The sequence below is a fragment of the Notamacropus eugenii genome, chromosome 7 (assembly GCF_028372415.1).
Source record: "Notamacropus eugenii isolate mMacEug1 chromosome 7, mMacEug1.pri_v2, whole genome shotgun sequence".
Taxonomy (NCBI): domain Eukaryota; kingdom Metazoa; phylum Chordata; class Mammalia; order Diprotodontia; family Macropodidae; genus Notamacropus; species Notamacropus eugenii.
Genome location: NC_092878.1, coordinates 159,231,816 through 159,246,732, shown reverse-complemented (window position 1 = coordinate 159,246,732; position 14,917 = coordinate 159,231,816). Strand labels below are relative to the sequence as shown.

At 37.7% G+C, this 14,917-nt stretch overlaps 1 protein-coding gene and 1 pseudogene across 1 annotated transcript; one reads left to right on the top strand and one right to left on the bottom strand.

The window, feature by feature from the left end:
- Nucleotides 1-3,243: 3,243 nt before the first annotated feature.
- LOC140514791 (probable E3 ubiquitin-protein ligase TRIML1) lies at nucleotides 3,244-9,241 on the bottom strand. Its single transcript, XM_072625171.1, has 7 exons — nucleotides 8,825-9,241; nucleotides 8,606-8,701; nucleotides 7,934-8,038; nucleotides 6,145-6,273; nucleotides 4,765-4,787; nucleotides 4,491-4,588; nucleotides 3,244-3,782 (listed from the first exon to the last, which is right to left on the bottom strand). The coding sequence occupies exons 1-7, from the start codon at nucleotides 9,239-9,241 to the stop codon at nucleotides 3,244-3,246; spliced, it is 1,407 nt and encodes a 468-aa protein (XP_072481272.1).
- Nucleotides 9,242-12,243: 3,002 nt separating this feature from the next.
- LOC140514168 (DNA topoisomerase 1-like) lies at nucleotides 12,244-14,522 on the top strand (annotated as a pseudogene).
- The last annotated feature ends 395 nt before the right edge of the window (nucleotides 14,523-14,917 follow it).

The window sequence follows — 14,917 nt, the reverse complement described above, 5'->3', positions numbered from 1 at the left end:
ATATGTTTAATACGAACATATGTGTAGAGCCTAGGTCAGATTGCATGCTGTCTTTGGGAGAGGGGAGAGGAGGGAGGAAAAAATATTGTAAAACTCTAGACATTATGCAGGTAAATGTTGGAAAGTAGAAATAAGTTAATTAAAAAAAATTAAGGCAAATGGAAACTGACAGCTTTATGAAGTATCAAGAAATAATCAAACAAAAGGGAATCAAAAAGTAAAAGAATATGTGAAATGTCTCCTTGGAAAAACAACTAACTGGGAACATAGAATCAGGAGAGATTATTTAAAAATTATTTGACTACCTGAATACCGTGATCAAAAAAAATCCTAATCTTCATCTTCCAATATATTATCAAGTAATACTGTCCTGATACTCTACGACAAGAGAGTAAAATAGAAATTAAAAAGACCCACCAATCACGTCCTGAAAAAAAAAATCTCAAAATGAAAACTCCCATGAATATTATGATCAAATGCCAAAGTTCCCAGGTCAAGGGGGAAAATATTGCAAGCAAAAAAGAAAAAAGTCAAATATACTGGAGTCAAACTCAAGATAACACAAAATTTAGCTGCTTCTACATTAAAGAGTTTTAGAACTTGCAATATGATATTCTCGAAGGCAAAAGGACTAAAATTACAACCAAGAGTCACCTACCCAGCAAAAGTCAGTAAAATCTTTCCAGATAAAAAATAATGATCAGTGAAGTAGAAGACTTTCAAGCATTTTTGATGAAGAGATCAGAACTAAATTGAAAACTTGACTTTCAAATATATACCTCAAGAGAAGCATCAAAACACCAACAGGAAAGAGAAATCACAAGGGATTCAATAAGGTTAAACAATTTACATTTCTACATGAGAAAATAATATTTGGAAATTCTAAAAGAAATTTTTCCATTACATCACTTAGATGGAGTATATATAGACAGAGGACATGGGTATGAGGTGCATATGATGTAATGATTATCAAAAACAAAATGATGACATGAGAGAGGGGAATGCACTATGAGATGAATAAAGATCACAAGAAAGAAGAAATAAAGAGGTAGAATGGGATAAATTATGTGACATAAAAGAGAAGCAAAAGAGCTTTTATGCTGGATGGGAAGATGGGTGAGGAGAGGAGTAGTACATGAACCTTATTCTCATCAGAATTGGCTCAAAGAATTAATAACATACATACAGAACTGAGTATTGGAATCTCTTTACCATAGAGAAAAGTAGGATAGAAAAGGGATAGAGAGTAGAAGGGAAAGTGTACTGAAAGAAAGAAGGGTGGACTGTGGGAGGAAAAAGTCAGAAGCAAAATAATTTTGATAATGGATAGGGTGGAAGGAGAGTGAGGATACAGCAAATGGGAAGAGATAAGGTGGAGGGAAATATATATTAAACATAACTGTGAAAACATATAGCAAACTTCTCTGATAAGGATGCCATTTCTCAAATATATAGAGAGCTGATTCAAGTTTGTAGAAATCAGAGATATTCCTCAATTTATACATGGTCAAAGGATATAAATAAGGAATTTTAAAATAAAATAATCAAAGCTCTCCATAACTATGTGAAAATGTGACAAATATGAAAATAATATTTTATGTCACTATTGATTATAGAAATTAAAGTGGTTCTGAACTACTGCCTCACACCTATGAGAATGACCAATATAACAAAATAAAATGACAAATTTTGAAAGGATGTGGAATAATTGAGAATACCAACGCACCACTGGTAACTGGTATATTGATTCAATCACTTACTAAAGCAATTGGGAACAATGCGCAAAGGACTAGAAAACCATGAATAAATACCCTTTGACCAAACAATTCCCCTACTATGTGTATATGAGTGTATATGCTAGAGTTTAAAAAAAAGGAAAATGTTCTATACGTACAAAAAAGGACATCTTTTTTAACGGTGGCAAAGAATTGGAAATTGAGGAGATGCCCAATAATTAGGGAATGGTTGAATAAATTATGGTATATGATTGTGATGGAATTCTGTTGTGCTAGAAGAAATGATGAGCGGTATGGTCTCAGAAAAACATCTGGAAAACTTTGCATGAACTGATACCAAGTGAAATGAGAAGCAACAAGAGAATATTGCATACACTAACAGGAATATTGTATGATGAACAACTCTGTATGAATTAGCTATTCGGCCTGCTTTTCAGGGATCAGTCCCAATAAATATGTATAGTGGCCATTCATAGATGGGTTGTGATCCAGATAGTTGTAGGGAATGCTCATCCCAGTAAAAAAGCACATGAATAAATGAAGAGCATTATGCTATCTTGAGTTCTTCAGGCAATAAAATGCCATAATAATTAGGTCAGTTTGGGGCAAAGCAAAGCTTTAATCCCACTGGGGACTGGGAAATTACACTATCAGAAAGTTATGAATGAATGTGTAATGTCTTGTGTGACTAAGATGTGTAATTCTGTTTTACAGTGGTCATATATAATTTATGTATACCTACAAATATATGTGCATATGGTGATACACAAATATAAATGTGTACATAGGAATATGTATGTATATCAATCAACCAAATTGTTTTATGTACCTACTATAGTCTAGAAATTATGCTAAGGTGATGAAAGAAAATAGTGCCTGAGACTCAAGTTGGAGGGAGATTTTAGATGATCAATTGTGATTATACTTTGTGGGAAGTGAACTAAGATATGAACCTAAGGTCATTTTCCTCTCTACAGACTGAACTAAATGAAAGGAGGAGAGGGCTAATGGCACCCATGTAGTCCGAGGACTGAATTTTTTATTATAACTTTTCAAATAAATATTCCTTTGGAAAAGGTCCAGAGTTACATACACATATGTATACTTAAGTAAGTGTATGTAAAGATGTGTGTATGTATATCTATATATAGTTTAAATGTACACATTGAATTCCATGTTTATGTCTTGTACAGAACAAGTATATAAGTGAGATCCAATACCTTGGACAATAGGAAAAAGGTTTTGCTGGTGCAGCTTGTCTAGTCTGACCACCATCACTTTTCTCTGTGAGTTATTTGTGGGGTATTGAACACTAGGTGTTGATACAAAATAAGGCACACGAGTTTTGATATCCAGTATAAGATAAATTTGGCTTTTATTTTTTATGATAAGGATACATAATGTTGATTTATTGAATATGGGTTCTATTGAATGAAAAGTCCTTTACTTTACATGGTTGAATTTGAAAATCTCATTTTTAGTAATTATCATCTGTCTCAGCATTCTGCTAGATACCCCTGGTACAGATACGTAGAAGTCCAGAGGTGTTTCTCCCCTTTGGAATGCAAACAGAGAAGCAAGGGCAAAGAGGCCCTTGAAAAGCATCATTTGGGGGACTGTAGATTAGAGTTCCATCTGTAGCATTATAAAATGCTATATGTCCTCTTTCATAATCAAGGAAAATGCCCACCTTATGAAAAGGTTGGTTTGCGTAAACATCATGATATGAATAGTGGAGACGAAAGTCATTTCCAGCTTCAAAGGCCACAAGGGTACATGTATCCCCAGGTAACTTGCGACCATTGCCTTTCCTTCTGATTGGTTCTTTACAGATGCCCACTTCCCACTCTGTTTTATTCCCCACCTCTACTTCCCAGTAGTGTTTCCCTGAGGTAAAGCTCTGAGTAGCCAAGACATGGAGAACAAAAGCAAATATTTCTGGGTTATTTGGCACATTCTGAGGAACAGAAACATATTCGACACTCTTCAAATCTTCAGACAGGATGAGATCAGAATTGGCCGTTTTGGAATCCAGAGTTATCTCCCCTGTAGGAAAAAAGAAAAGGTACCATTCTTCTTGGGTTCAAAAGCCTGGAGGTTAATAATTAAGAGAAGGATTCCCTAATCTGTAAAATCTCACACTGGGCAACTCCAATCACAATGTCCACCCACTGTAAATATAACATAAATCCCTAATTTGTCCTTTTTCTGACACTCATTTGGGTGATTAACTTAGATTTCCTCCAGCTCATTTTCCTCAATAATGAGGATGATAGGGTTGCACTGGATGATCTTTAGCATCCTCTCAGAACTAGCTTTATGTTAGCCTTTATATTTTAAGACATTCATTGAACATTTAGCAACCTTTGATTAAACAGCTATGGTCAAGCAATATGCCAGGCAGTGGAAGACATACAGAAATAGTACTCTAGGTGTTTTGTACTTGACAAAAAAAGTGATAATATTGGTGTAACTATATCTGTCATTATTTTAAAAGGAAGAGATGATAAGCATTCCATCTTTGGAAGAACCACTTGAGTGTTTTTTAATCTGCTTTTGAAAAAATTGTACCTAAAGAGGGATTCACCCCTTTCTACTCTTCCATAGAATGCTTTCTTCAAGGAGTTTGTAATCTCTAAGTTGAGATATGCTTAACTTGATAGAAATGGAGTGCCACTACAGAGGACATTTCAAACAATGCTGGAGTTCCTGGGAATTCTGAAGTGTCAATTGAGGTCACCATGGATAACTTACTGTGGAAATTCAGCAGCATTTCTGTCATGCCAGGGATGGGGTACATGGTCCATTCGGGTGAAGCAGAAACAGAATTTTGAAGGAGTGGCTGGTCATACCTACAAACAAAACACACTGAGTGAAAAAGCTTGTATAGAGATCACAGGAATCTATACCAACAAAAAATTTAAGAGGGGAGCCAGTACAGTAGATCCCAATGAGCCCCCTTCATCCAGTCAGACTACTTCACAGACTGTGCCCGTCTGACTCAGTATGCCATAGAATGGAAACCTACCTTTCCAATGTGCTGTTTCCATCCTAGAAAAAAGAAAAAGAAGAGAAATATTTAATCCTCTACTCTTTAATCAATTCACATGGCATTGTCTTTTTGAGAGAGAGCATACTCACTTCTCCACAGTCTCTTTTCTCCCTGACAAATATTTTCCAAGAAAGCTACGATTATTGCCCCAAAAAGGCACCTTTAGAATTGCTAAGAACCACCCCTTCGTCACTCTTTCGTTGGCTTGATGTCACCTTGCACACACCCTTGTAAAATTGGTAATCATTCCATTGTTAAAGAAGGACTATTCTTACCCATTCTCTCTCTCTCTCTCTCTCTCTCTCTCTCTCTCTCTCTCTCTCTCTCTCTCTCACACACACACACACACACACACACACACACACACACACACACACACACACACACTCTAAAATCCATCTGATGGAACCTATCTTTTGTGTTCATGGAGTAAGAGCACAACAAATGAGGAAATTGGAAAAGGGTTGGGAGTCTGGGAGACAAGAATAGATCCTTTGTTAAAGTGGGTATGTGGAGGCAATATGGGTATTCAGATTCAGAAGACATTATCTTATCTTCTACAGATGGAATTTCAATAGAGGCGAGAAGATTGAAATAAGAATGTATTCCAGGGTCAAAATCTTAGCAAGGTTCCATTTACTCAACAATTGTCATTACAAAGTTCAAAAAAGCAGAGAAACCATCAGCCCTTCCTCATCACACATTAGGGAGCTGTTGTTGTACTGATTGTTTATTACACAAAGAGTGGAATATTGAAATAAGTAGGGATCTCAAATCTTACCTAGGCCTAACCCATGATTCACAAAGGATTGTTAGATAATTTTAAAAAATAGTTTCTCAGCCTCCCTTTGAAATCTTCCTCAGGTAAAGAAATCCCTACATCCTGAGAGAGTCCAAAAGATTTTGGACAATATCTCTGTAAAGCACCAGTACCCCATGTTGTATACATTAGGGGACTTAGGGGATCAAGGCATGAGCTCAAATAATGTCTCTGTCACCAAAGAGCTGTGTGACACTAAGCAAAACTCTCAAATGCCCCGAATCTCAGTTCCCTCCTTCTCTTGAAAAGGGATAATAACAACTATCTCACCAACCTCAAAGAATAGTTGTGTCTCAAAATTAAGATAATGGATGTGGATCAGTTTGGATTTTTCAAGCACCAAACTAATTGAGAAGCTATGGTTTCATTATTCATTTCATTGAACCTAGTTCTGTTCTCTGAAAAATAAGGTATAATCTCCATGAGCCTAGACAGTTAAATACTTCATCGCCCCTCCCACCATCCTCTCTTCCCCTGTTCCCTTATCTCTGTTTGTTTCTTTTTTTTGTCGTTGGTTTTTTGTTTCAATCACTCACCAGGAGTATTTCAATGGGAAGCATCTCAAATTTTTTCTCTATTTCTGACATGGCCGTTTGCAGACTGTAGATCTGTTGGGTCATTTTTGCCTTGCTTTCCTCAACTTTTGCCAAGTTGTCTTTTACTTGCTGGTCCAGTCTTTGAAGATGGAGCCATTTTTGCTCTGACAAGAACTGACGCTTTTTCGCAAAATCAGACTTAACAAACTGTTTGTTAGTCTGCCCTTCCAACTGTAATCAAAGAAATTAGGATAAAGGCAAGAAATAAAGAGTCAATAAATGTCAGGGTCAGCATCAGACACATGTGCTAGTTGTTCACTTCCATTGTCCATCTGAGAAGATTCATGGGCTAAGATACCATGCACAGCTTTTCTATCTGTCTTCCTCAAACTTTCCACTTACAAGCTCATTCAGGTACATTTTCTCTTGAAGGCCCTCATTTTCCTGAGGAGCACTCCATGATCGAAAGCAGAGGGGAAGAGTTTCCTTTTAAAGGAAGAGTTCTCAGATGTCCAGGAAGGAGAGTTTCTCTCCAAAGCTCGTCAGAAAACTCATTCTTCATATCCATATTTTAGTAGATTAATTTAAAACAGAGTTCTACAGCCCTGTAGACATTAACATGTGAATTCATAACAATATGTTACTACCTTTGTTCATTAATACAAGTCTCTTCTAGTAAACAATTGACCTTTGTCTTCCCAATCCATCATTGACTATCCCTTCTATGAAGGGTCTTCAAGAAATAACAAACTTACAAGTTTATCACTAAGAAAAGACAGAGACACTGACTTTACATTGCACTATTCTATCTCACACATTCCGATTCTATTTGAAAATCATCATTTTTCCCCTCAAAGTAATCCCTCTCCTCTGAGACTTCTCCCTCAGGAAAAAAGCAAATTTTACTAAAACCTTTATTTTAGATCACAGTGACTCCCAGTGCTGTAGAAAGTTTCCAAACTTCCTCAGCCTTAGTCCTGGCCATCCCCCACTCTTTGAATACAGTGTCTCCTCAATTCTGCCTCATTGAGGTGTTCTCTTTCTTCAAGACCTTGTTTGATTCTATCCTCTCCTTTATCTTTTCCCAATATTAACGTTTTGAGATCTTAATGTCCATATTCACTTTTGTTGATTCCTCTTTTATTCTTGTGTATTTACATACAAATATCTTTATTCTCTTTTTGATTAAGGAAAAAACTTCCAGTTTGAAAGAATTGTTGAATTCCTTTAACTTTTATTCCCAGAGACTAGCAAAGTACCTGATACCTAGTAAGCCCTTTATGAATGTTTAATTAAAATGTTTTCTTTTTCATTTTGTTCAGCACACAGTGTTATGCTTTGCTCCTAGGACCCATAAGTGAGTCATAAGGACCTACTATTAGACAGTGAGGATGCCCAAACATGACCACAGAATACATTCTGAACCCCATGGGGTACACCTAGGAAAGGTCATAGTCTCCTCAGGTTTTCATGGCTCACTCTTTGAGGATCCCCACTCTGCCATTGTCTGGCTACACCACATCCCCACCATGTACTTCTCATAAAAAAAAAAATAAACAAATAAATTTGGAGAGTCCAATGAATAACATGGAACTGGTCCTTCCTGCAGCATTTTGAAGGTGATAAGGCAGGTATCTCCCATTGCTCATGTCTGAAGCTGTGTTCTGTCTGTAGGTCCAACACTCACCTGGAGCATTTCCACAGGCTGCTTCAGTAAATTCACTGACAGACTGAGGATCTCTTGGGACTGGCTGGCCTTGCTCACCTCAGCTGCCCAGTTGTCTCCTGCTTCCTTGTCCAGTCTTTGCAATTGTATCTCTTCTTCCTCCAACAAGAACTGGTGCATTTTCTCATATTCAGATACAACCAAGTCTTTGAGAGTCTGGCCCTCCACCTATCACCCAAGGCATTGGAATAAAAGGAAAGGAAAATCAATGGGGGCCAGGGTTTCAGGTTAGCATTAAATATTTGTGCTGCTTTGTACTTGTTCTTGTTTGAGTAGATTCAGGAGCTATGTTTGACAGACACAGCTTTACTCTTTACCTTCCTCATTTTTTTCCACTTCCAGACACAGTAAAGTAGTCTCTCTTTAACATACTTTTACTAAGGAGTAGATGAGGATGGAAAAACCAGAGAGAATGTTCTGTGCAAAGGAATAAATTAAGAGTGCTAAAATGTATACCAGTTGACGCTTATTCTTTCCAAAAATGTCTAAAGCCAAGTATATATTTTTTTCTTCCCATACATCTTTGTAGATTATATATCTTCAAAGATGCATTACTATTTGGGGATCAAATTGCTCTTGAGTAACAGTGTCAAGGTCTTTGATCCTTAATCTGAGTCTGTCCTTTATAGAAATTACTTCTCCTATCCTTTACATGATTTACAATTTCAACTGAAAAGGGCTTTCAGGACACAGGGCACTTTCTATTCTTATCACAAATATACGGCAGATCTCTACCTTCCACTGTTCCTCATTCATTTTCTCCCACTCCATTTCTATTTGGACTTCCTTCTTCTTACTCTTTAAAGTGTTCCATATAGCCTGAAATTTCTCCTGCAAGAAAAGAAGAGTCTTAGTCCAATTCCTGTTTTATACCAAGGATGTACTCAATTGATTATGGAGGCAGTTGGATGAGCACACACCATTCCAGGACTGAAAGGAAATGAATCATCTTACCATGCATTGACCAGCAGCCTTTTCCAAGGGAAGGACTGTATGCTCCTCATGCTCTCTCATTAAAGAGCAAGGTCCACACAAGAGTCTGTGGTCCTCCTCACAGAACAAGGTCTCTTCTTTCCCGTGTTTCTCACAGATGGTCAGGTCACTGATGCTCTGCAGTAAGTGAGGTCTAATCATCTTGCCAATGATAGCCAGATTCTGCAGTCTCCTATTGCTCAAAAAGTCTCCAAATATAACGATTGCCTTGCAAGTTGGACAGGTTATTGGTTTTTGGTCTTCCTTCCAGCAGCTGAGAAGACACTCTTTGCAGAAGGTGTGGCCACATTTGACAATCACTGGGTCAGTGAAATAGCACAAGCATATGAAACAGGTGAGATCCACTTTGAGGTTTTCAATCAAGTTTTTGACATCCATGTTCAGAGGCCTGGGGAGAAAAAGTCAATGACAATTTTGGTGAGGACATTTGTGTTTTATAGAACGCATCTCAGAACTATGGGACAGACTGATTTTAAGGGATTGAGAAGCAGTGGATGTCCAGGACCAGAAGTGAGCAATATCCTCCCCACACCCTAAGCAGATGGATCAGAGATACCAAGTCTCAAACCACTCTCCCAATGGTCCTGACTTTTTATATATATACATATACACACATATGTATGTATATATATTTATATGTACATATATAAATATGCACATATACCAATATGCTTGTGCATATATATACACAAACATGTATACAGATATATATTTATGTGTATGTATATATTTCTGGGTCAATAGTTGTTTTCCTTTTCTAGGATCAGCTCCATTCTCACCCCCTCCACACCCAGATCAGCTTGTCAGGATTGTGACATTTAACTAAGAAGCCATCACGTGACACAGGCCAAGTTCTGACTCAGGGAACAATAATGGTACCCTTCCATCTAGCACAGGGCATAACTGAGGAGGCCCAATGTCTGTCCTGACTCTCCATCTCTACTCATCTTGAAGTAGGTAAAATTCTTTGTCATGTATTAAAAAATTTTGGCCCAGACTACCATGTAACTTTATAGCTCGATAGTTGAACCTGAACTCTCAACTACAAAGACTGTGACCTATCTGCTGTTATTTATTACTGTTACCATCTCTTCCTGTTATCCCCCAAATCAGAATCACCATGCCCTCAAACCTCAACCTTTTTAGTTTCTCCTAAGTCATCTCCAAAGAGAACTAGTTTAGCTTGCTTATTGAATAGTTTCAGGATAACTGATTTCATTTCATTTCATTACAACTTTGATTATATGAGATAGTAATTGGATAGGTAAAACCCCAAATCATTATGTCTTTTCTCCAAGCTTTCTACTCATTAATTAAATTCAGAAATGTGTTTTGTCACCTCCAACAGTTAAAATCCATTGGCTGAACTAAGATAGCTTAATCTTTCTACATGCAGACAGGAGAACAGACTTCCCAAGAGAAACTTACCTTCTAGTCCTTTCTTCAAGGATAATCAGTTCAGAAAGGGTAACTGGAGCTCTTTCCCCTGAATTCTGGCAGCAAACAAAATTATAGACCTGAATTCTTGTGTTCTTTTATAGGGCTTCCCTTGTTTAGCCCCTCCCCCTCATTCTGTCACCAAAGTGTGAACTCCTATGGCCTGAGAGTGCTTCTGATCTCTGCTTTAGGGAAGTTCTCACCCAATGGAGTTCTCATCTCATATTTGCATTCTACCTAGTAATGGTTTTAAGGGTTTACAATGGTGTTCATGCCTTGGAAATTCAGGGCAGAACTGCTCTATTACAGCAAGAATAATGGAGAATTTTTTTTTTTATATTGGGAGCCATTTTTGGCTCAGACAGTTTCAATGACTCATCCAAGGTCTTACAGCTAGTGACTATCACTGTTTCTCTCTTTTAAAGTGTTTTTTCCCCTGAAATTCTCGTGGGAAGTTGTGTTACCAATTTCACCATATTATCATATTCATTTTATTTTTAAACATTTATTATTTTTATCATTCTTTTTTCAAAATAAAAATGTACATTTTTACTCAAGAATCACATTATGTATTCTAAATTTGTAATCCCTGGTCTGCCCTGTCATCATTTCCAACAAGGTAGCTACAAGCACTCACTATTCCTCTCTGCCCTGGAACTTTGACCTTGGATCCTAGGCTGGAAACTTAATATCTCAAAGGCTTCTTTCCCACCTGGAACTTTTAACTGGGAACTGGGTATGAACAATGAGGACATCAAACAGCACCAGGTCCTGTCATCAGTACTAGCATATTGAACTCCTGGAATCTCTTTCTGACCAATTTGTCTAATCTACTGTCAATAACTAACACAAGAAAGCTGATATAATTTGAACCCAATCAGCACTAACCTGAGCCTCTTTCCTTGGACAAACTGTAGTTGTAAAATAAAATTCTGGAACCATGCCCAAAGAATTAGTGAACTACCTATCTAGCCTTTGAGTCACCAATGCCACCACTAAGTCAGTTTCCAAAGACAATTAAGAAAGAAAGAACCTATATGTTCTAACATTCTCATAGCATATCTCTTCTTGGTATCAAAGAACTGGAAATTTTCAGGTATACTCATCAATTAAGAAGTGGATGGACAAGTGGTGGTGCATGATTGCAATCAAATACTACCTTCCTATGAGAAATGATGAGCTCGACGATCTTAGAAAGACATGGAAAGGATTGCATGACTAATGAAGAGTGAAATAAGCAAAACCAAAATAACAAAATAACAGCAATATTCTATTAAGAACAAATTTGAAAGAAGAAGTTATTTCAGGTATTATAAATACTCAAATTATCTATAATGAACATATGAAGAAAGATGCTGTCTGTATCAAGAGGAAAAATTGATAAATAGAAGTATATATAGAATAATGTTATATCCATACCATGCCAAATGGCAACCATCTCTAGGGCAGAGTGGAGGGGAAGGAAGACAAAAAAGGAGACAGATATTTACATGATAGTTTTGTTGCTTATTGAATTGTGGTTTCATGTACAATAAATTTTTTTTGTGTAATGTTATGGAAATGACTGTTTTATTCCATAAATGTGCATTAATGTAATACAAAAAATAAAAGGGAGGAAAAAAAGACAATTCTGGCCTGAATTACCCAAGTGTTAACACTGTTGTGGACACTTACTCTCATTACTAGTTTTGTATACAAATGTGAGAAGTCTCATAGATGAAACCTCCCCCGAAGCAGAGAACAGAAGCATTCTTAGGCCATAGGAGTTCACACTTTTGTAATAGAATGGGGGGGAGGGGGCTAAACAAGAGAAGCCCTATAAAATTCAGTCCTGTAATCTTGTTTGCTGCTAGAACTCAGATGAAAGAGCTCCAGTTACCCTTCCTGAGTTGGCATCCTTGAAGAAAGAACAAGTGGCAGCAGCAGCAGCAGCTATGGATGACATGAGCATGGATGAACTGCCCTGTGACTCCCAGATCTATGAGGATTTCCAAGTGAATGATTCTCCCAAACATAAAGATCAACACAAAAATGGAGAACACTGCAACAAAAAGTGCAAGAACAAGGGGAAAGACTATGAAAAGTCCAAGCACAGTAAAATTGAGCACAAAGATTCCTCCAGGAAGAAACAAGAGAAAAGGAGAAAACTCAACATAAAGATGCCCACTCAGAGTTCCGCAAAAACAAACATAAAAATAGAGAGAAGGAGAAACGAAAGGAAGAAAGGGGAAGACCACGGAAAGATGCAAAAATAAAGGAGAAAGAAAACAGTGCCTCTAGTCCACCTCGTATTAAAGATGCACCAGGTGTTGATGGTCATTTTAATTCATATAAAGAAGATATCAGGCTATAAAAAGACCTCGAGAAGATGACAGTACTGATTCTAAAGGCAAGAAAATAAAAACAGAAGATATCAAAAAGAGCAGAAGTGGAAATCAGAGGAAGAGGAGGACAGCAAAGCAAGGAAAAGCAAGAACAAAGGTAAGAGACTTTCCGAGCCAGATAACAAGCTGAAGCAGACAATGAAAGAGGAGGAGCAAGCATGGAAATGGTGGGAGAAAGAGCGCCAGCCTGAAGGCATCAAGTGGAAATTTCTGGAACATAAAGGTCCTGTGTCGGCTCCACCTTATGAGCCTCTGCCAGAAAATGTCAAGCTCTATTATGATGGTAAAGTCATGAAGCTGAGTCCCAAAGCAGAAGAAGTGGCTACATTCTTTGCAAAAATGCTGGACCATGAATACACCACCAAGGATATCTTTAGGATAAATTTCTTCAAGGACTGGAGAAAGGAAATGACAAACGAAGAGAAAAAGAATATCACCAATCTCAGCAAGTGTGACTTCAACCAGATAAGCCAGTATTTCAAAGCCCAATCAGAAGCAAAGAAGCAAATGAGCAAGAAACAGAAATTGAAAATCAGAGAGGAAAATTAAAGGCTATTGAAAAAGTATGGTTTCTGCGTGATGGACAGTCACAGAAAGAGAATTGCCAACTTCAATACTGAGCCTCCAGGTCTTTTCAGGGGCCTTGGCAACCATCACAGGATGGGAATGTTAAAAAAGACGAATTACACCTGAAGATATAATTATCAACTGAAGCAAAGATGCCAAAGTTCCTTCTCCTCCCCTGGACACAAATGGAAAGAAATTCAACATGATAACAAGGTTACCTGGCTGGTATCGTGGACTGAGAATATCCAAGAATCCATCAAGTACATTATGCTGAACCCAGCTCAAGAGTCAAGGGAGAAAAGGATTGGCAGAACTATGAGACAGGCCGCAGATTAACAAAATGTGTAGACAAGATCCGGAACCAATACAGAGAAGACTGGAAGTCTCAGGAAATGAAAGTCCGGCAGAGGGCTGTAGCATTATACTTCATTGACAAACTTGCTCTGAGAGCTGGTAATGAGAAGGAAGAAGGGGAGACAGCTGATACTGTGGGCTGTTGTTCCCTCCGAGTAGAGTACATTAATTTAAATCCAGAGATGAATGGCCAAGAATATGTAGTCGAGTTTGATTTCTTAGGAAAGGATTCCACATGAATCAACAAGGTTCTTGTTGAGAAAGGGGTTTTTAAGAACCTTAGATTATTTTTAGAGAGCAAGCAGCCCAAGGATGATCTTTTTGACAGACTGAATACCACCATCCTCAACAAATATCTTCAAGATCTCATGGAGGGTTTGACAGCCAAGGTCTTCCGTACATACCTCCATCACGCTACAGCAGCATCTAAAGGAGCTAACTGACCCCAATGAAAATACTGCAGCAAAGCTACTTATAACTGCGTTAACACAGCTGTTGAGATTCTGTGTAACCATCAGAGGACACCTCCAAAGACTTTTGAGAAGTCCATGCTGAACCGGCAGACTGAGATTAATGCCAAGAAGAAACAGCTGGCTGAAGTTTGAAGAGATCTGAAAAGTGCCAAAACCGAAGCCAAAGTCCGAAAGGATATCAAGTCTAAAAAGCTGGTAGAGACTAAGATGAAGTCTGTGCAGAGGTTGAAGGAACTCTTGATGAAACTGGAGATTAAGGCCACCGACAGAGAGGAGAACAAACAGATTGCCTTGGGAAACTCCTAACTCAACTCTTCAGATCCCAGGATCTCAGTTGTTTGGTGTAAGAAGTGGAGGATCCCAAATGAGAAAATTTATTACAAAACCCAGGGAGAGAAGTTTGCCTGGGCCATTGACATGGCCGATAAAGATTTTGAATTTTAACTGCTCTTATAGGGTGATTTTTTAGGGAAAGAGATGAGTTTAAGAAATATTAAGAAATCGTGAACCTTACTTGCCTTTGCACTTGAAGGGTGGAGTGGGGGGGAGAAGAACATCAAGTGACCATGGAAGCATTAACAAGTCAACATGTTTGAGAAGAGAAAAACCTTGAAATATTCTAAAAGAAAGCTAAATCAGTTGCCCTATGGACAACTTACTTAGAAATATTTCAAATATCTAAATTCTTTTCCTTTCTTTTCTTTTTTTCTTTTGTGAGTGTGTGTGAATGGGAATTTGTAAACATTCCACCAGACAAATTCACAATGTCATTGAAGAGTTTAGGGTCTCCTTAGCTACTGCATATAAAGTGCAATTATATTGGTGTATTTACACTTAGA

What these genes read in the sequence shown, in the direction of transcription:
- LOC140514791 (XM_072625171.1), bottom strand. Translation starts at nt 9,241, where the DNA reads ATGGATGTCAAAAACTTGATTGAAAACCTCAAAGTGGATCTCACCTGT. An exon ending in AGGCTGCTGGTCAATGCATG is followed by an intron (nt 8,702 to 8,824) that starts GTAAGATGATTC and finishes CTTTTCTTGCAG; the next exon opens with GAGAAATTTCAGGCTATATG. An exon ending in AATGCTGCTGAATTTCCACA is followed by an intron (nt 3,783 to 4,490) that starts GTAAGTTATCCA and finishes TTTTTCCTACAG; the next exon opens with GGGAGATAACTCTGGATTCC.